This window comes from Taeniopygia guttata, chromosome 8, assembly GCF_048771995.1.
Source record: "Taeniopygia guttata chromosome 8, bTaeGut7.mat, whole genome shotgun sequence".
In the NCBI taxonomy this organism is placed as follows: Eukaryota; Metazoa; Chordata; class Aves; order Passeriformes; family Estrildidae; genus Taeniopygia; species Taeniopygia guttata.
This window is the reverse complement of record NC_133033.1, coordinates 20,558,987-20,579,378: the sequence shown is the minus strand read 5'-3', so window position 1 is coordinate 20,579,378 and position 20,392 is coordinate 20,558,987. Positions and strand designations below refer to the sequence as shown.

General features: G+C 38.9%; 1 protein-coding gene and 1 long non-coding RNA gene across 11 annotated transcripts in view; one reads left to right on the top strand and one right to left on the bottom strand.

The window, feature by feature from the left end:
• The window catches only part of NTNG1 (netrin G1), a 152,012-nt gene that overhangs the window by 51,323 nt on the left and 80,297 nt on the right, over nucleotides 1-20,392 (bottom strand). For all 10 annotated transcript variants that reach the window (XM_030279305.4, XM_030279315.4, XM_030279312.4 and 7 more), the window contains exon 4: nucleotides 5,940-6,112. In XM_030279305.4, coding sequence (XP_030135165.1) covers nucleotides 5,940-6,112 — 173 coding nt within the window. The remainder of the gene's footprint in view (nucleotides 1-5,939; nucleotides 6,113-20,392) is intronic.
• Nucleotides 230-18,911, top strand: LOC115496235 (uncharacterized). The gene is made up of 4 exons (XR_003961669.4): nucleotides 230-2,079; nucleotides 4,143-4,279; nucleotides 11,893-11,992; nucleotides 17,452-18,911. It is a non-coding gene; the product is annotated as an uncharacterized lncRNA (long non-coding RNA).

The following is a 20,392-nucleotide window of genomic DNA, read 5'->3' as shown; positions in this document are numbered from 1 at the left end:
CCTCACCTCTGCTTTCCCAAATGATATCACCAGAAATAAATGGGACAGAGGAAATAGTTATTGTTTTATTGGGCTTCTTTGTGTTTGGACTTCTTTGTGTTATGTTTTAGTGAGTCCAAACCAGTATTGAAAACTCTGTCTAGGAAACACCCAGTGAGATCAAAGGATTTTTTTTTTCAAGTAATCGTAATTTATTGATAGAATATTAGAAACTTTGAAAAGCCTGAAACTCAGACTATTTATGGCACTTTGAATATCTTGAAACAGACACTTTGCCTTCCCATGCTGCTGGTGCTTAAGGACCAGAAGTCTCTTTCATTTCACCTTTTCACTGTATATGGCAAAAATAGAGTTGTTTGAAACCACTGACGTACGGAAACAATTCATTTCCCAGCAACAGATGTCACCACAGCCAGCACAAACAGCCAGCTCAGCAGGGTCATGCAAGAGGGTAGAGTGCTGAAGGATAATTTTCAAGCCCTATTTTAAAAAAAATACAGCACGTTATTTATAATGCATTGTTTTTAGGTATGTACCTGCAATATTTTGCTGGCTATTGCACTGGATACCCAGTTGAAGGAAAATGAGTTTTATCAGTTGCAGGTTTTTGCAGTTTTTTCTGACACTTCTGTTTACATGAATGCTCTTGATATACTGCAGTTTTGTCCTCACACTAGGTTTCCCAGCCTTTTGTGGGACATGTTCCTGTGGCTTTATACCTTCTGTAAGCTTCATAGGCTAATATTAATATGCAATATAAATATAAAATAGGAGCAATATGAAGCTTTGCTGTTTTGTAACTTATTGATTGATATCTTCTTTTTTCTCTTTGAAACACATTGTGAAAATCATCAAGGAGCAATATTTTATAACTTCAACATCAGTGTCCCATTCGTTCAAATCAAGTAATGAAGAAGACACTGGAAAAATTCCAGTTACTTGGGAGAATGGGCCCTTAGAAAATGGGACACTGTCTAGTTTATGAGTCTGCTTTGACTGGAAAGCAGGATGTGTGATCCTTTTAGTTAGAGGCATCCTTGTTCCCTGGATTCCTGACTAGAAAACACAATGTCTTTTCTTGGACAACTTTTTTTTTTTTCTTGGACAACTTTTTTTTCTTGGACAATTCATTTATGCTCATCCTTCAAGATGGCTTTGTGTCAGCAAATATTTATGGGGAGAACTGAACGTCAATGAGGGTAATACTAGTGCATTTCTGGAGGTGCCATAAGTTTTGCCAGAAACTGTTTCTGTGGCAGCTGTGCTGCACGGATGCCTTGTAAGTCTTTTGCCTTTCAGGGACGTTTAAAGCTGTGCTGCTGCTGTGCCATGGGAGGCGGGGACCACTGCAGGAGAAATTCGGTAAACTGAGACTGTCTGCCTGAGTCTTGACTGAAAAGAATCACCAATATTTCCTATGTCCTGGTCAATGCTTTGTTTCATGTTGAACTCTGAATTAGGAAAGTCATGTAGCATCTGGGAGGGGGTTCTGCTGAGTGTGGGGCACTTTTGATACAGGTTATTGGTGGTGAAGGGACTGACACAAAGCAAGCAGGCTTTGATGCAGGGAGCTCAGTGCAGTCTGAGACAGCTCTGTCTGATGGAGCAAAGAATCTAAGTGCCAAAGGTGATCTAAACAATAGGAGGAAGAAAAGGGCTAGCACTGTCAGACACATACAACTGCTGAGGAGAAAAGCTATCCTGTAATACCAAGTAGTGAGAAATTCAATAAGTTCACTTTGTGTGTCAAAACATATTGCAGAAAAAACTATCTATAGAAAGTGGCAGCACAAGGGAATGAATGTAATCACAAAATAGTCAATAAGATAGAGTGGAAATATAAAATAAATGCTGTGTGGAGACAAATGGAGAAATATTGTTAGTGCCAGTAAACAACAGAGTACTTGCTGTCTTTCACAGGTAAAGCATGGAAAAATGTTTTGCATTCTCCTGAAAAACTCAGGGTAACTTCAAATGGTGAAGAAATAGATAACGAAAACAGCTTTGGGTCAAAGTTTCTGCTATGACTACAGAATAATCTGGAATGGCCTTCTGTTTCAGGAGCTGGAGCTTGAAAAGGTATGATGAAGTCTTACTGGCCACAAAAAAATGGCAGAAATGGAGCAATAGAAATAACAAAAGTTCCAGCTGGGAAAGATTTGGAAATATACATTAAGCTTCTTGTTGAATCTGAACAAATTTCATAAATTCAGAGAATCTCAAGAAAGGGTATCTTGTTATTTTGTGGAAAGAAGAAAAAAAAATTCAGAGTGTTTCATTTATTTTTCAACTATTTTTAGTGTTTGTTTTATTATTTTTAGTGTGTGTTTTTGTTTTAGTGTTTCAACTATTTTTAACCGTATCTTATTTAAGCATATTCATGTAAACTTCAAACATATATAAATTTTTAAATAATTTGGTCTTAGATGAAAAAGATGGTATTTGAAAATTAGAGGAAGTAGAAGTATCAAAGGAACACTGCATTACTGGATTATACAATGTGCCCCCAGAGAACTGAAGTAATATATGAAGGGAAGTTATTTCTATCAACATGTTCAGGAATGATTTCCGAATCCACACCTAGTTAGGGAGACTATAACACCAGGGCTGCGTTGCTGACCACATGATGGAGATGGTGACATAAAGGCAGCAAGTTAAATGAAATTATACAGACTGTGCAGAGAGTTTACACAATAATGCATAACTTCATATGCTCCAACACATACAGCCTTAAATCAGGAAGTGACAAAAGAAATGAAGATTTACATATCATAAATGATTTCTGCTTGTACCAATGAATCAGACAACCCACAAGAAGACAAGCTGATTTAGTTCTGAGGCAGTCCATAGGACACAATTCAAGAAGTAGTTATCAGAGAACCACTTCTGGACTGAAACTCAACATGCTTGTTGAGAAGGAAAAGGATAAAAAAAATCCTGCAGTATTATTTAACTTTGAGAGAGCGGTGAAACGAAAATGAGGACGTTAGATAAAAGAAAAGTGAAAAGAACATCTAAAAAGATTTGCATGCAAACAGCATGGAAGCGGCTGGGGACAAGTGTATGAGAGGCTCAGAATAATCATATATAACTCATCTCTTTTTTGGTAACTTATAAAAATTAGCTCTCTTATAAGCAAAAAAAAAAAAAAAAATCCAAATCCCAATGCCAAATTGAAAACAACAGAATGTAGATGATTTTGGAAAGATATCCTTCAAAAGTGTAAATCTTAATGGAGAAAGATATGGGAAAAAAGCCATAAAATCTGCCAATTTAAATATAAACCACAGTATTTCGAGAATCAACTTCCTGTGGACACAGAAGTTAGTAATTCTTTTTTGTTAAAACTATCATACTAGAAGCAGGAGGCCCAGAGAGATAACTGGGAAGATAGGCAATGACTAATTAATAATTAATTTAATATTGAATACGAAATTAATTGTTTTCAGCGATGTTCACAACAAAGAGAGATTCTCACCTGCTGAGGAATTTCTCAAAGTCTGTTAGCATCTGAAGTAAATGGTATTGCACAAGAATTGCCATGAGGAAAAGTTGCTCCAAGAAGTATTTTATAGGAACTCAAATATGATGTTTCTGTAGCATATAACCTGTCATGTAAGTCAGCCTTGAGGCTAGAAGAAATGTTTTAACTGTGGTACAGTCTTAAAAAAAGACTCAAGGACTCATCCAGAATGTAACAAAATATAGAAAAGGCACATTTTTATGTCATTGTAGAAGAGCCATGTTGTTATCCTATCTAGAATATCATGTGTAGTTTTAGCCTCACCAAATAAAAAAATGACCTCATAAAACCAGAAGAAAAAGCACAGATGACCAGAGATGTGGCATGGTTTTATGAGAAGATGAGAGAGATCAAGATTTGTCATTTAAAAAAAAGAGTGGAGAAGTGGATAAGGTCAAGTCTATGTAATGATAAATGGTGTAACAGATGTAAACAGAGGTGCATTATTCTTTGTTCCTTCCTTATTTAAAGAGGTACTGGCGTAACTGTAGAAAAAAATTTAAGGCAAGCAAAATGAAATACCTTTCACTCATTGTCTCACTAAAATTTGAAATGTATTGCCATAAGGTATCACTGAGGTCAACCTTACTTTAGCTGGGTGTCTCTCTCTGTTCTGCAGCAAGCAACCCCAGCAGTCCAGCTCAGAAAGCCAGTTTATTTCATGGTAAGTGAGAAGGTGAAGAAGAAATCCTTCATGCTTCTTCCTGTTTGCCATAAATTCCTGCTGCTGCTGACTGCTGAAGTCAGGATGTGAGGGTAAGTGGAGTATTCGTCACCTCAAACAAGGTTATGTTTTCATGATGATGTTTTCATCATCACCGTCATCCCCAGAAATGACTACCTATTATTTACAAAACGTTTTGATTTTTGATGAAACTGTATATTTGCTGAAATTCACTGATATTGTTTTAACATAGAGTTGATTTAACAAGCTTCAGACACTCTTTCAGTAGGTGCTAATTCCACTGTTCCGTCTGGTGTGTGCTCAGCTGACTGGGAATGAGGTAAAACTCGAAGCAAGCTGAATTTAGCTAAAATCAACCTGGTAAATCTCACCATATTTCCCAAACATAGCTTTAAAGTATTAATTCTGTGAGCCACACTCACTTTTTATAACAGGCAAAAAAAAGTGAATACTCTTACAAAATGTTTTTCCCTGCTTTATGGAAGTTCATTTTTTTCTGCTCAGTAAGAATTTTATCATAATTTCATGCCCCCATACTTCATGGTTTGTTACTTAGTCTATTACTCTCACATTTTACTTGATAAAGTCCTGCTTCCTATGATCTTCATTTCTGAGTTTTGATTCTTCACAGCTGCTGCTTTGAAGTCTTAGATAACATTCTGAGCATTGCACACTGCTCCTGGTTTTAAACTTTTCATTCAGCTGCGTGCATAACTCTGTTTCTCTCAAATAACTTTTTCAATAAATTGTTATATCTAATATTTTAAAATGAATGTTTTGCTTTTAATCAGGGCAAAACTGTGGACTCCTTCTTAAAAGAAGCTAGTAACTTCTGTCAAAAGGTATCCTCATTTTCAGTCCTTTCTTCAAAGGAATTTAAGTCTGTTACTCAGTTCAGAGGGATTCTGAATCACTGTGTATTTCACATACGCGTGAAAGGGAGAACTGATGCTCATACTTGTCTTTGTGCCCTCTCTTTCAGCACCATGATTTATTTTGACCCAGTCCTGTCCAGGACCAGGAAATAGAGCTGTCAGTAACTTCTTGTTTTGGATAATATAGAAGTGTGTTGGATAGTACACATGTGTGTTGTGGAGTGGTTGTTAGCTGGAAACAAGCAGAAGTAAAATCTCAAGTTTTGCCCTCACTTTCCCTCTTCAGCACTTGATCTACAAAAGTGCATCTGAATCTGGACTGCAGGTCAGCATCAGGGAAATGTTTCCCAACTTTTAGGTCTTTAGTTAGTAATAAAGAAAATCTGGCTCGAGGAGTTTTTTTCCCCCCTTTTTTAAATGGACAAAAAATGAGCAAGGATCTCACATGTTGAGCTGAGAGTGTCACGAATCTCAAGACAATAAAGATGTATGAATGGAGAGCTGAGGGCACTGTGGCTGCAGCAGTACTGCAGTTATTCCCACTGTTTACTCTCATCTGTGTGTGTTCTTTATGTGAAGAGTCCCAATTTTTTCATTCCTTTGCCCTTTCTGTGCAGTGTCCAGGGATGTGTCTATGGATATAAACATGTGGCACTCCTGGAAGTTATTTACAACCATGTGAGTGCACAGATGATGTATACTTACAATTAGAACTTACAAATTGACACCTTGTCCAATTATACACACCAAGTCAGAAAGAAATGACAAACCTTTGCAAATATTAATCTTCCTTCAGCGTCATGATATGGGGCAGAATTGTAATAATGAAATATCCTTATTATACAAAACTACTTACAGATATTAGCAGTGCCTTTAGGTATAGGCAGATAAGAGCCAGGGCTCCACGGTCGGCCCTGATAATTCTTCTTGCATTTTCCACAGTCTGGGCCCGTTGTGTTATGCTCACATTCACAAAGTAGTCTTTTGTTTTCTTCTTTACAGCCAGTAGCATGAAGGTTGCACTTACACCTAATTTTAAAAGGCAAAAATAAAACAAAGTGGAATATTATTTAGAGGTGAGGTGAATTTAAGCTCAAGTTTTAGAAAAGCATGTCCTATGGCAACTGCTTGATTTTTGTGCCTTCCCTCTGGTATTGTTCTACCATGAAAGCATGACATCACAAGACATCCCTGCAAAGAGCAAGTTGCAGATCTTCAGCTCACACAGGTCTAAAAGCAGAAATGTCACTAAGACTCCAAGATGCTGAATCTTGTTTTCACTAATGCAGCTCCACTGAGAACAAATAAATGATTCATAATTTTTTTACAGATAGGTCTATAATTTTGCAAAAATTCAAGAGTTACTATTCCCAGGAGCAAAAAAAAGTCCTCTGCTTATGTCCTTACAGATTCTGGCCCAAATTAAGGTCCAAATTATACCTTGGGAGCCTGAGAAAACAGACTTCATTTAAATATCCTCTGCAATACCACATTTCAGTAGAAGGAAAACTCACTATAATGGTGTCTTGCCATTCTTGTTCAGCAAGTACTGTCTTGTTCAGAAAGGAAATTTCTTTTCCTGCTTTAATTTAATATAGCTGTAGTAGCTGAGGGTCAGACGAATTGTTTTGGTAGGCACATTTAGTTTTACTTGGGAAAGAAACCTAATCAAGCCTTGTGACAAAAACATTAGATAAACCAGATTTTGCATCTGGTCTTAAAACAATTGTATTTTCCTTAAATTCCCCTCTTTTCCTGAAACTAGGACACTTATAGAATGGGTTACTTTCATAAACAGTAAGGTATTTTCACCTCTTTCCATCCCTTTCCAGTGGATGTCAAAACCAGCTAAAATCTATTTCTGTTTGGGGCTGGAGAGAAAACCAGTACTTAATGACCTTTCCTGTTTGTTTTCCTAATGACTGTACATCTAGTAATTTACAGGGTTCTCATGTGGGCATTTGTCACCTGTTCCATACAGTGACCAATAATTAGAGCAAAACAACACGTGGAATGGCCAAGTGCAAATTAACAGCTGTCAAGCTGACTTCCATTTGGAAGGAATATGACCTGAAGCAATTGGCCACATACATATATATCCCCAGGGTAAAACAAGCTTGCAGTTGTCATAAGTAGCTGCTGGAGAAAATCCACAAGAATATGTAATACAGTAGATGGTGGAGAATTTTCCTCTGTGCTAGAAATGAATGAAGCTGCTGTTATTTGAGCAATGCTCATTCTAAAGAGAAAAAGGTTCAACACCTTTAAGAAATGACCAAAATGTATTCAGTATGGTGGACAAGAGAAAGAGAGTAATTTTTACGCAATTTACAAAATGTGTGTGCTTGAAGACTAAATCAACTGTGAATTTTTAGCGAGTTGCCATAGCAGAATGAAAGATGCTTGTCTGGGCATCAGTGAATGACATCTATCTATTCACTAGGCACTGAATTGTAAAGTGTACTGCTATTAAAAAAAGCCATGGGTTGTTTTGCTGTCCACAGGAATATGAAAATGGAACACTCCAAACAGGACAGATATGCAGTAATAACAAGACCAAAAAATAGAGGGGAAAAGTAGGAGAGACTGTCAAGTAACTAAAACAAATTAGAGAGAGGAAGGGACTGGATTTCTTTCAGATGCAGATTTCTGTTTTATTGTAGGGACTCAGTGTCAGAGGCAGCAAACTGATCTAGGCAAGAAGAAAGAAGTGGTTGATTCTGAGGAAAAGCTCTAGTACCTAGTGCTATGAAAGGGTGCTGCAGACTTGTACAGGAACTGAGGCGGGGGAAGATAAAGGTATGTCCATCTATTAATTGGAGTAAATATTCACAGCTCTTTTAACAAGCACATTAAAATAAAAAATAGTTGTGTCACAAAATCTTGTGCAAAATCTCTTTGCACTTCTTAGATTCTGTGCTTGTCAGATGGTCCTGAAGAGAGACTGACCCTTCCTTAGTTTTACTTGCATAGGTAAAAGTCTTGGATGGACTCTGGCTTTCTCCATCCTCCTCTGCTTCTATCCAGTCCTATGCCATGCCTCTTCAGATATATATGCAAAACATATGCATGTATTTATATGTATGGATATATATATATATACACACACATACAAAAATAACTCCCATATAGCCTCACCATTTCCTTTTACTGCCCATTTGCCCTAATCCCTCGGTATCCCACCTGTTTATAGGCTGCCTCCTCCTTTTCCTGATTTCCCAGGCAAGAGATTTCCCATGGGCAGCACAGCTCTGCTGCCCATCCTGGTGCCTGTTTTTTAAACTTCTTAGGTCAAGACTGCTGCAGAAGAAGTGCTTCTCAGCCCAAGGTGCAGCACCCACACCCACAGCAAGCAGCTGTTCTGGGGTGCACGTGGCAGGGTCCTGCACAAAGCATCTCGTGTGACTGCAGCCACCAAGCCCCACCAGACAGAGACAGCGAGACATCCTGGAGGGCTACGATGTACCAGATACAGGCAGCTCTGCACAGAAACAGCAAAATGCATTTTCTTCTAGAAGTAGCTGGCAACCTCCTGTCAAATTTTAAAACCCTATTAACTGAGATTTAAAACCTACAGCCCTCATATGGGCATTCAGACTAAATACGCACAAAATACACAAGGTAGGGACATTTTAGCCACTTAGCTTCCTAAATGGAAGAATTGCTAAATGGCTTTTCTTGTCCTAAACCTGTAGAATAATCAAAGATTCATTCAATCAGTGCCTTTATACAGATGAACTTATTTGTATGCTTTATATGTATTTTTGAAGGCTTTCCCAGCAGAATTACCCAGAATGCTGCATCCTGTCTTAAAAGAAAATTCCAAGTAATAATAAAAAAATGAAAAACCCGCAACCAAACCAAACTCCAATGCATGCCCCCCTCCCAAAAAATAGGCAAAAAAAAAGCTATTTAGAGAGAGAAATGTAGCCTTCTAGGAGCATGATTTACAGAGAATAAGAGAAACAATAATTTTAATCACTGTAAAAAAAATAAAGGACTGATCTAAAACTTTTGTAGGGAGAGGGTAGCCCGAATCTAATGTTAATAACTGAGCAAGAAAAGACCCAACAATGGTGAATTTCCAAATTATCCTCAGAATACTTCAAACTTAGCTGCATACACTTTCTAATGAGAAGATAAGGAACAAATGTGGTCAATATGTTTTACTACGAGACTAGCTAAAATTAAGGTTAAATGTACATTTATATTAAAAATGTCAAATTTGACTTAATAAGAGTTAGTTTTATTGGGCACAAAAAGAAATGTTTAAAAGCCCCCTAAACCCAGACCACAAAAGATCAGATAATGTGTGGTAAAAACTTTGCCTTCTTAGTGTATAGGCAACAGAAAAGTTTGGTTTGGCTCATGATTAGTTTCATACAAGTATGAAAAATCTGTAGATTAATAGAATCTGAAGCGATTGAACTGATAGTCTTGTTAGTGTCAGGAACTATATATAAAGAGTAAAAGAGTGGAAGCCTAAGTAAAGTAAGATGTTCAGAAGACTGAACCAGCGGCTCTGAGTCTCCTCTTGCACCATTTTTTTTTTTTTTGTTGAAGCCACTTGACAGATCTTGAAGAGATTGATCATGATTTCCACTGCAAATCAAGGCTGTAGCTGAACAGTGAATGTGTGTAAAATGCAGGCAGTGCTAAAACTGAAAGAGAACAAGAAGCATCTGTAGAAAGCAAACAGGAGGGTACTGTGTCTGGGGAAAACCAAGCCAGTATCAAAATCTGTGCAGGGAAATAATATTTCATATGCTTTTGGTTTTTTATGAAGGGTGCACTAGGAATTGGACAATCTGTCCCAGGGACCTCATCAGAGTGTACATATGCACAGTCTCAGAGACTTCTGCAGAGAGAAATGCTTGTTGTACTTGAGGGATAGACTTCTCTGGATGACTGAGAGAGGTAAATGAGCATAGCGGGGCTAAGAGATGACTAGAGTACAATAAAAAGCTGCTTCTATTTGCAGGATAGGCAGTAAGGAAAACAGAAATATTTAGGGTTACAGAAAGAAGGCTATTTTGGTAAAAGCAGCACCCCGATAGACCATGAGAGAGCCACCCTTTTGATGAGATCCACTGGATTGTCAGTGGTGTGAAAACAAAGCAGCACAATCTCGGCTTTAGGAATTTCAGCTGTCAGTCAACTGAGCACCACTGATCTGGGAGCTGACTTGGGCTCCCAGGAGATCACTCAAGATGTGCAATCAGCTCCCTATGGAGGATACCCAAATGAATTTCTTTCTTATGGAAGATTACCTTTCTTGTCTAGTCCAGAGAGCAGGAAGGATTTTGTTATCTTATATGAATATCCATGGTGATAAATTATTACTGAAAATCCTAGGTACCATTTGTAATTTCAATAACCACTTGCTTTGAAGGCTGTTCCTAGCTGTTACTGCTGTCAATCTGAAATACTAACAAAAGGTTTAATTACATACAAAGCACATTCAATGCAACAATCCCATAGACTGTGTTGATGCTTCCATTGGCAGAATGTGCTTGCTTTGGCTGCTTGTATAAGAATGGAGAAGGTCTGAAAACCTAAAAAACTGATTTCACCTCCAGTGTACTGGGTTCCATATGACAGTATTCCATGGCTATCTTGAAATGCAAAGAAGAAAGTCCAAGTCCTGTACAGGGTATGATGTACACATACCCAGAAAGGCAATTACTGGGTAGCAGTGGGTGGGTAGCAGCTGCTGACACACCAAGTGGGTTTGCCTGTGCAGAGAAGGGGATGACAGAGGGAGCTGTAATCAGTACAGCAGGTTTGAAAGCACAGGTTAAGGTCTGGAAAACAAAAGAGGATCTGTGCTGCAGCCTCTGCACTGCACTGGCTAACAGCTTAAGGGCAAAATCTCATGTAAGGACACAGGAAATGTTAAGGGCAAAGTGCAGTTCTGAGATACAGTACATGCTCACTGTAAATGGCACTGCTGAGGTCTAATGCTTGTAAGACTTTACAGAGAATGACTAAAGTCCATGATTATAAATATCAACAACTCCATGGACAATTAGGTCACATATGGAGAGATGTAGGCCTTGAAATGGCTTTCTACCTGAAGGGAAAAGCTGTCTGCCATTTATATCTGGTGACAGTTTTTGCAGACTTTTTTATTATTGCTCCTGGTGGGGCAGCTCTGTCAATGCTGAGCTTGTGGAAGTGAATGCCATGGCCCCACAAAACTTGTCTGCATTTGGAAACTTCCAGCCTGATGTTTCTGCAGCACAGTGGATATCCATCTTCCCAGTTCAACCTGCACAGACTCCCCCTGCTAAGCAGCCTGGTTATAGCACACGCAAGAACACATTTCCCTCAACGTGCAAATTCAATTTTGAATCACTGGAGATTGATATTGCTGTCCAATGCTATAAACCCTAATTGTGTGGGAGAACAAATTTGTTTTTCTGACCACTCATCTCTGACAGACTCATTATTTTGTCATAAAGCAATTGAAATGATATTTTTGGCAGTTACATAAGGCACAGGAGCGCTCTGGCGCACTGATGGAGCAGTGCGGTTGTGGTGGGAGCCCTGGGTGTGCTGTGCTCCTCACAGACTGTATATACATACAGGCAAGTGACATTAAAATGCTGTAAATATCACTAAGGTAATTGCTAATAGCGTGCCGACGCTCTCGCAGGGGAGCGCCAGCCAACAGACTGGGGCACGTGAGGGGATCCTTGATGTTCCAGAGATCATTCACGAGAAAGAAAGACAAGAGGAGCTCTTTGATACATTTTTAACAACTAGCCATATGTTCCTCACTTAGTTACATCTTTGAATCATTCTAGGTCATTGGCAAAGTTTAGAAAATTAACTTGAAACCAACTTGGAAGCCTTCTACAGAGACTCTTTGCTTCTGCACACCACGGGTCGGCTCCCTGCTCCCAGGTAAGCAAAGCCTGAGCTTGCAGAGAAGTTGGTGTGTTTGCTCTTCACATTACTGCCCACACAACAAAATACACCATCCCCACACAGTCTTAATTAGGAATTTTAAAACACTGTTGGCAATGTTAGGAGACTTAGTCAGCTCCCCAGTGCTAGCAAACTTCCAGTACCTTGTTACAGTTGTCCTAAAGGACCTGGCTGTGTTTATCATGACATCAAACGTGTTCAGGCTGTCATCTACATTATGTCTCTCAAGCTTACTAATAACCTTGAGGCAGCTTCCCCAGTGAAGTTTAGTTTTCTAATGTAATGTAGACAGAGGAAAATTCCACATTACAAATACATTTGAAGTGTTAACCTCAGCCAGGAAGGAGGATGAGATGTAAATTGAGAAAGCAAAAGACAAAATATACCATGAAATCTTTGCCGCCGAATCATTATTTTTCAGGTTTAATTTTTTTTTAACTCTTTATGAGACAAATTCATCAAAACTTGAAAAACTATATTTACAGATAAGTTACAAAACTCTTGCACCATTGAGTGTACAAGGGAAACATCATTACTTAGGTAAGTCTGGTTATTCTTTGATCTTCTCTGACAAGTGAACACGTTTTCATTGAGGCTTACAGTCTCAGAAATATCATGTTGGCTGAACAATATTATTCATTATATTATAAGATTTTTCCATATCATGTCAAAACCCCAAAGTGTGCTGATCCTTATTGTAGTTTCCTAAGTGTAATAGATTTTGTGGGGATAAAGACAAGTATAAAGGATACTGTTGTGAAGAAATAAAATGACTGCTGGTCAATTTATTTCCCTGGGGATGAAGCAGACACACTTTCATCAAAGTGGTAACAAGCTAATTACCGCAATCTTGGCTACTAATGCTCGCTGTAAGGACTCCCCATCTGAAGTTTTGAGCTAAAATGGTCAAAATCACCTAAGGACAGTTGACAATCAGATAATGGCATGGCTTGCTGGCTGCAAGTAGGTCTACTGAACAAATGTTCTGGCTTACATGAAGCAAAAAAGTAAATTCTGTTTTCTATTAATATATTTTTTGAGTCATATGAGTGTGTCAGGTCCACATTGATGTATGGAATCTAAATGCACAGAGGGCACTGCGTCTTTTTCTGGACATTAGGAATAAGACCCCTGTGGTCTGCTGGTTAAATGTAGCCACTATAGTGAGAGTAATGAAATGTAAGTCCTTTTATTCACTTGTTTATTTCTGGCAATGCATTTGGTCACCAGTTTTTTCCCTGTCCTTTTCCCTGAATTTATCTAATACATCATAATCTCTCACTGAAAAAAAAATTCCTTTGTGGAATAGGGCTACATCAATAATAAGGGATAAACAAATTCAATAATAACAAATATAACTTTGTATAGGTAGATATATTATTCTTTCATTTGCAAAGCAAGGACTAATGGTGGATCAGGTTTTTAAGCTTCTTAAATCTGTAAGTAGCTTTGTGATTAGAAAAGAAGTTTAACCTGTGCTCAGTAATCCTGCTGCACCTTAGTACCTTAGAATCCAGAGATTTACAGAAGCCTCTTCAACTTTATTCTTTACTGTTTCGTTTTCAGTGCTAAATTTGGGAGGAAATTGAATTAGATTTCCACAGGCAGTATGGAAAATTGGGGAAAATAGCTTCTTATTCTCCCTCAGCTGAATATAATGTATCTAGTGGGGAATGGCAAAGCCGAGGCACAGAGAGCATGTGTGCTTTGCTTTCTCAGCGGCCTACTTCCAAGCAGTTTGGAGAGCTTGAAATTAAAAAAGAAAACACAGTCCAAAAGGGCAGCATAATTCCCTCAGTCCCAAGGCTCACAAAAAGCTTACAGGGCATGGAATTGCCCACTATTGCACTAAGCCAACCCAACAATAAGAGTATGCAAGTGCTAAATTTAAATATTAATAAGATTTATTTTGTTCATATGCTAGTAAGCATTTCTATATACTGTCAAATAAATGCTGGCCATACAAACAACTACAGCATCACTATTGATCAATTTATATCTCAACCTGTATTTGATTAAGATTGATTATTATCTGATAGATGAATACTATCTTCCTTTTGAAGCAAAATATCATTGAGGCAGGTCCTTCTGGCTTTACTTCTCCTTTTCCCCTGCCTCTTTCAGACAGAGGGCCACAAGCTACCCAACTTTGCCAAATAAACTATAAATGTTTCTGAAACGCAGTAGTTTACCAAATGACAGCCTTCCAGACAAACAGAGGCAACTGAAAATGTTGCAGCCTAGATCAACAGCACTCATCACAAACACAGAAAGGAGGAGGCAGTAACCTGAGCAAATGCCTTGGTAGCTAAGCATTTATAACTGTTCTGAGTTTGTGACTGCATAAAACAAGTCACAGACCAACAGACATTCTGACTTTAGAAAATATTAAGACTTTCTTCAATTTCTTAGATCCAAAGTCTAAAAGTAATCTTCTGATGCTTATCTCTAATAGAACAGAACAGCTAGTTATGAGTCCAAGTTATTTCAGTTTACTACATTAAAAATACCTTAACATTTAATACTTATAAACTTAGTCAAGTGGAGTGGACACATGCTTTTTCTAACTTTGATTCCATATTCTCTAAGTGTTAAAGCAGAAATAAATGTCTGAATATATAGCTGCTGTTAGCTGCTGTAGAAAACTAACTTCCATTCCCTTCCTAAACATTCATTTTTGCTTTTTTTTTTTTCTTCTGAGATATTAGTTTTTATGGAAATGTGTCAATAAAGAAAGTGATTATAAAATCTGCCAGAATTTGCCAGCAGCGTGTTCTGCAAATACTTTCACTCGTGAACACGCTTTGTCAGATTCTTAGCTGATGTAAATCCATCTGGCTCCTGCAAATTCAATGAATTTATGTTAGTTCACACTGCCTGAAATGAAGCCTAATTTGTTTCCAGCTTTCATTCATATTATCCTAAGCTTGGTGGCTGTATTTTTAGGTAACGACAGATAATCTTTTTATAATTTTCAATGGCAGATCCAAGGCCTTGAATAATCATGGGATGGAAACTGGGAATCAGTGGAGGATAGGGAGCCCAGGTGTGACATGCTTAGGGACAGGACTGCTGACAAGGCAGGATGCCAGTATTCCACATTGTTTCCACGCATCTATTTTGCTCTAATCTTTAACCTCAGAAACAGGAGCTTCTCTTACCTACATGAAGGATGCTGACAAAGGTGGTCATGTCTCTCCCAGAGAAGAAGCAAAACCTCTTGTGAAGATGAAGATCAAGGCCAAGAATGACTGTTTCTTCCAGCGCTACCAACTGGTCATTTAACACTAGTGATTGTTTTGGTAGGCTCCCAGACTACCAATGAACAGCTGAGAAAAAGTAGCTGATGTAAACTCTAAGTACCAGTGTTACAAGTAGTTTTGCTTTTTTTTTTCTCTCTCAGTTGAGAATTTTTTTCTTTCTCACTGGAATCCCTTTGGTCTCACCCACTAAATTGCTGTACTTCACACAGCAATCAATGTCTTGACACAGGGATGGGTTGAGAGGGCAGAGGGGGAAGCAGGTGTTGCAGAGGTACTACAGAGCTCCGGTGTTCTGAGTTGCCATGATGTATCTCCTGTTTTAATTGGTTTGCTCTAAATATCGAGAAGAACTAAGAGATGGTAAAAACCTGAATATCCTCAGCTCCCTGTAGTGTTACATAGCAGAGTGGAAAGGTGTACTGGGACAAGAATACATCTCTCTCCACCCACCAGCTGGAAAAACACAGTCTGCTTTGCAGTACCCTGCCACTGTTTGTCTGATAGTGCAAAGAAGTAAGGGAGCATGTTATCTGAGATTTGACAACTGCTCATTGTTATCAGGATATTAGGAAAGAAAAGCTTTTGGTATTTTAAATTCTTTGGTGCTGTCCAATGTCCTTCTTAGCCAGTCTTATTTTGCCATCCATCATTCGGCAGTTATCATTATCAACAAGTCAACAGACATGAAAAGATACTTGAAAATCACCTTCTATCTTAATCACGATAATACCGCCAGCAGAATTTAACTGCTGTATTGCAGCAATTGTAAAAGTTTCTACCACAGCCAACTAGATTTAAGAATGTGGTACACAAACCTTGCACAAAAGGTGCAGCAATATATCTCTGCAAAGTTTTGTAGCTTAAAAATTTAAAAAGAGAAGTTAAGAAATCTTCAGGAGTCGGTTTTTCTTCTCTTTTCTCCTGATAAAAATCTGAACACTGGGTTTGAAATTCCCGGCATTGTGCTAATGTGCATCACCACTTTCAAGTTTATTGAGAAATCAATTTTTCTGGGTTTAGTTTAATTAATAAGTACCAGTCTTACATCTGCTCAGCAGCACTCCCAAGAAAGCTGCTCTAAGATGCTAGTGATTATGCCAAGCTTCCTGTCTTTATTTGTAAGTAGTATTTCACAGTATCAGCTGCCAGCTGGTCCCAAATTCTTTTTCCCAGCACAACACTGAAAAGGAACAATTTGTTGTGTGGGAGGTCTAAAATTGTGGCCATTAAATTACCATCCAAGTGGACATGGTTTACAAATCCCATTCAAAAATGTCATTTAACTGTCTGCAGTGGGAGAAATTTTATTCTCTCATGCAGCAATACCCCAAATGAGCTGGTAGGAATTTGTGTCCATGACTGATGCAGGACAGACCTGGCTGAAGCAGAAATATCTTTACTAGCTTTGAAAAAGACTCAGGGCACAGCACCTATTGTGTCACAGTAGGGAATAAAGTATTTATTGTCAAAAGAGCGGTGTTTCTGCTACACGAGAAACAAGCAATGTTAATTTCATACTGATTTTGGTAACCTTTGGGGGACTATAACTGAGAAAAGCAGCATAAGGTCCATGGTGCACACAGAATTCAACACCAGGGGAATCAGCTCTGTGAAGCCATACATCTGCTGCTCTTCTTAAAAGGTTTTAAAGCATTTCTGTTTAAGAGACCTCCCAAAGACTCATTTAAAAGCTCAAACGTGTCGCCAGTAGTCACTGCTGTGGATGGTATACATGGAAGAGTGGGGTATGGGCTGTAACTGGTTGCCTCCAAGGGAGAGAAAATGCCCTTGTGCTGCTCTGAGCAGTGCTCCTGGAGGAGCAGGGCGTGTCCAGGGCTCCCTGCCCTCCTTACTGGCAGAACCTCTGCAGCCCAGGCAGCTGCAGGGCTGGGAGGGTGGCTCCCTGCAAGTAGGCACAGAAGGGGTGCAGAACAGCCCACCCCACCCACACTGGCTTTTGGCACCAGGTATCACCTGAAAAAGTGAGACTTGTGATAGCTTAAATGCAATGAATAGCCGGGTCCTGCTCCTGCAGTCAGTAACAGGAAAGGTTCTCCTGTGGGTGCTGCTATCAGGATTCAGTGAGGAACCTTCTCCCCTGCTTATTCTCTGATAGGCATCTGTTGTGACCAGCTCTGCTTTAAATCCCTCTTGTTATGCTTGTGTCTGTAGGTGACGAGATTTTACAAATCAAGAAGTCCTGAGGAGATTTTCACCTCCTTTCCAAACAAACACAGAGACCAGGGGAAAAAATGTTTCCAAGAAGATAAGTTGAATTGAGAAAAAAACAAACACAAAGCAGAATCATTTATGGAGGCTGTCTAACTCTGCCAGAGGTGCTGCTTCAACCCCAGTGACCCGAGCTATGCAGGACATGCAAGAATATGGAGCTGGAGCAAGGGAAGGGAGCCAGCAGAAAAGCTTCAGGCAGGTCATCAGGAGACCTGCTTACTTCTCTTTGAAAAGAGCCAGAAAGAAGTCGGACTTTTATCCAAAGATAAAAAGTCTGTTGAACATATCCCTGTGTTTTTGCTATGTATGTTGGCCACCTTTTGCTTTAGGTGAACCACCAATAAACACAACCAGCAATAAAGCACACCAAAAAACGACGGCTAAGTTTTCTTTCCAGTTAAGTTCTGTTAATGGTTACGCGTGACCTAACAGTCCCTGAAAAGCCCAGGCTGTAAGTACTTTAAACATTAAAAATCAGATTTCCTTTCTTTTATTGTTTTGTTTTATAGGAGATGTGTTGGGGAAAGGTAAAAAAAATATTGATAAAAGCACTCTTTTATTTTCAATACCACCATGAGATGTCTGGACACTGTTTGGACATTTAGAAAAACTGCTGAGATAAGTGAGGGCATGAATAGAAATGTAATTCAGGTGGTTGTCTTTTCAGACTTTTGAGAATCCAGACATGAAAACTTTTGGCATATGACTTAGTGGCCTGTCCTCTTAGTGTATTTTAAAATGATAAATATCTAAAATATTTTTGAATTGTGCAGACTAATGCTTGATTCTGAAAAGTAGCTTAACATTTCCCTCTTCATGCTCATTCCTGCCTCCACCTCATCTGCACAGAAGCCACTGCCACTGAAGTTCATCGCTGTAACCACCTGGAAAGGCACCTTTTTACCCAGGTGAACTGTGTCTTGCTGGTTGTTGCTGACATTGCCTCCAGGTGCTGTGAGTTCAGGCTTGGTGCCCTCTGTCCCTCTGCCATGGCCCCCAGGGCTCGGAGCCCACTGCTGCTGGCAGCTCCTGCTGCTGCCTCTGCTCCAGCCTCGCCAGGGTAAGGACCAGGGTAAGGAGAGCAAGGTGCTCAGCCCGAGGGCAGCTTAATTGATCTTTTGAAAAACCACGTAGGTGAACTTCAACTTTAAGGATAATTACAAGGTAGCTCTATTCTCTTTATTAAATCAGAATTCTCTCATTAAACCAGCAAAGCTATGAGTGTTTAGTGACCTCTTCAGAGCCGGACAGGGAAGCTGAGTAAAGATTTCAAAGCTACTTTTCTCTTGGTGTTTTCCTGTGTTTCATTAGGGTTGACTTTTAAAATGCTTAGGCCTCACAGCTCCACCTAAAATAACTGGGAATTGGTAGCTGCATATTATCAAAGCAGACACTCCCAATCTACTTTAAAACACACACAGCTTTTACAGTTCTCTTTTTGCCTTTTTTTTTTTCTTTTGATTTTTCATCTCAGTTGGAGTCATAACTTGAAACAGAAAAGTTTAAAAACAAAACAACATTTCTCAGTGTTCTCATGCTAGCCTCAATTTTTTAACTTCTAAATTCCAAACAATATAAGGTCCTTGTCACAGAATAATTCCCTCTGGAATGATTATGATAAGAATTATTTGCCAGTAGTGCCATTGCAAGTAATTGATTTTTTCAGCTCACTGTTTGAACTGAAAGAAAAACTGGAGGAAAAAAAATCATTTGTGTCAAATGAAATGTGTAGTTTTATCTTCAGATTTTAAACTGCATTTTAGAATATTTTTCACAATTTAAAAAAAAAAAAAGGTTTTCCAAAGGAGAAATTGTGACTCTTTTGAGTTTTTAGAAAAATTAGTCAAAAGTATTTACTAATGTGTGTTAAATTCTGAAGATACTTTCAGCCATTCCAGACAGAACTTTCTTCTGTGAATAATTTATGCTTCAAAAATACTAATCCTTTCTCCTGCTGAAGAAAACTCAATGAAAAGTGAGCTGCTGAAGTATGCCAAAAGCAACTTAGCATCCTACAGCTAACTTAAGATACTGAAAAAGAGCTACTGGGTCACCCTATTTCTACCCCTGTTGGTTATAACAAACACAATGATATATGTTAGGAGTACTTGTAAACAGTTAGGAAATAAAGTCCTAAGTGTATCTTTTTAATTTCGGAAAACAATTCTTATTTCATATAATGTACTTCAATTGTTGATTTTGTATAGAGAAAGCTTATTTTCTTTCTCAGAAATACCATATGTCAGTACTTTTTAATTATAGAAAATACTTATTGTTATCTTGAAGCCAATAAAAACAAAGATGTATTAGAATGCTTGAGATAGGTGATAAATGGTTTTGTTTTCACTTGCTTTTTACGAAAGAAAAATCTAAAGGGAATAATTGTATTGCAGAATCACAGACCACTCTGAGTTGGATGAGACCTACAAGGTGATCCCCAGATGGTCTCTGGGTGTGACTCCTAATGGCTGATGTGTTCTTCTCAGAGGTGGGTGGCCAGAGCTGGGCAGTCCTGCGCAGAGGCAGCTGGAAAGGAGCTCTGAGACCTCAGATGGTAAAAGGCAGAGGGGACCTGGCTTTTGGCACTGGCCTTGGAGCAGCGAGCAGGTGACACATGTGGACACGAGCAGGTGACACGTGGACACGAGCAGGTGACACATGTGGACACGAGCAGGTGACACGTGTGGGCACGCATACAGGCCTGCCCATCGTGGTACCACCAATGCTGGTTTTCCCCAATGCCAAAATAGCTCTGCCATTTGGTTTAGTACTTGTCCTAGCCACAAACTTATGTGACATGGGACAAGAAATTTTGTGTGTGTCACTGTGAAAAGGGGTTGCTGACACTGCTTTGGGAATTTGAAGTGACAAAGGGCTGGTA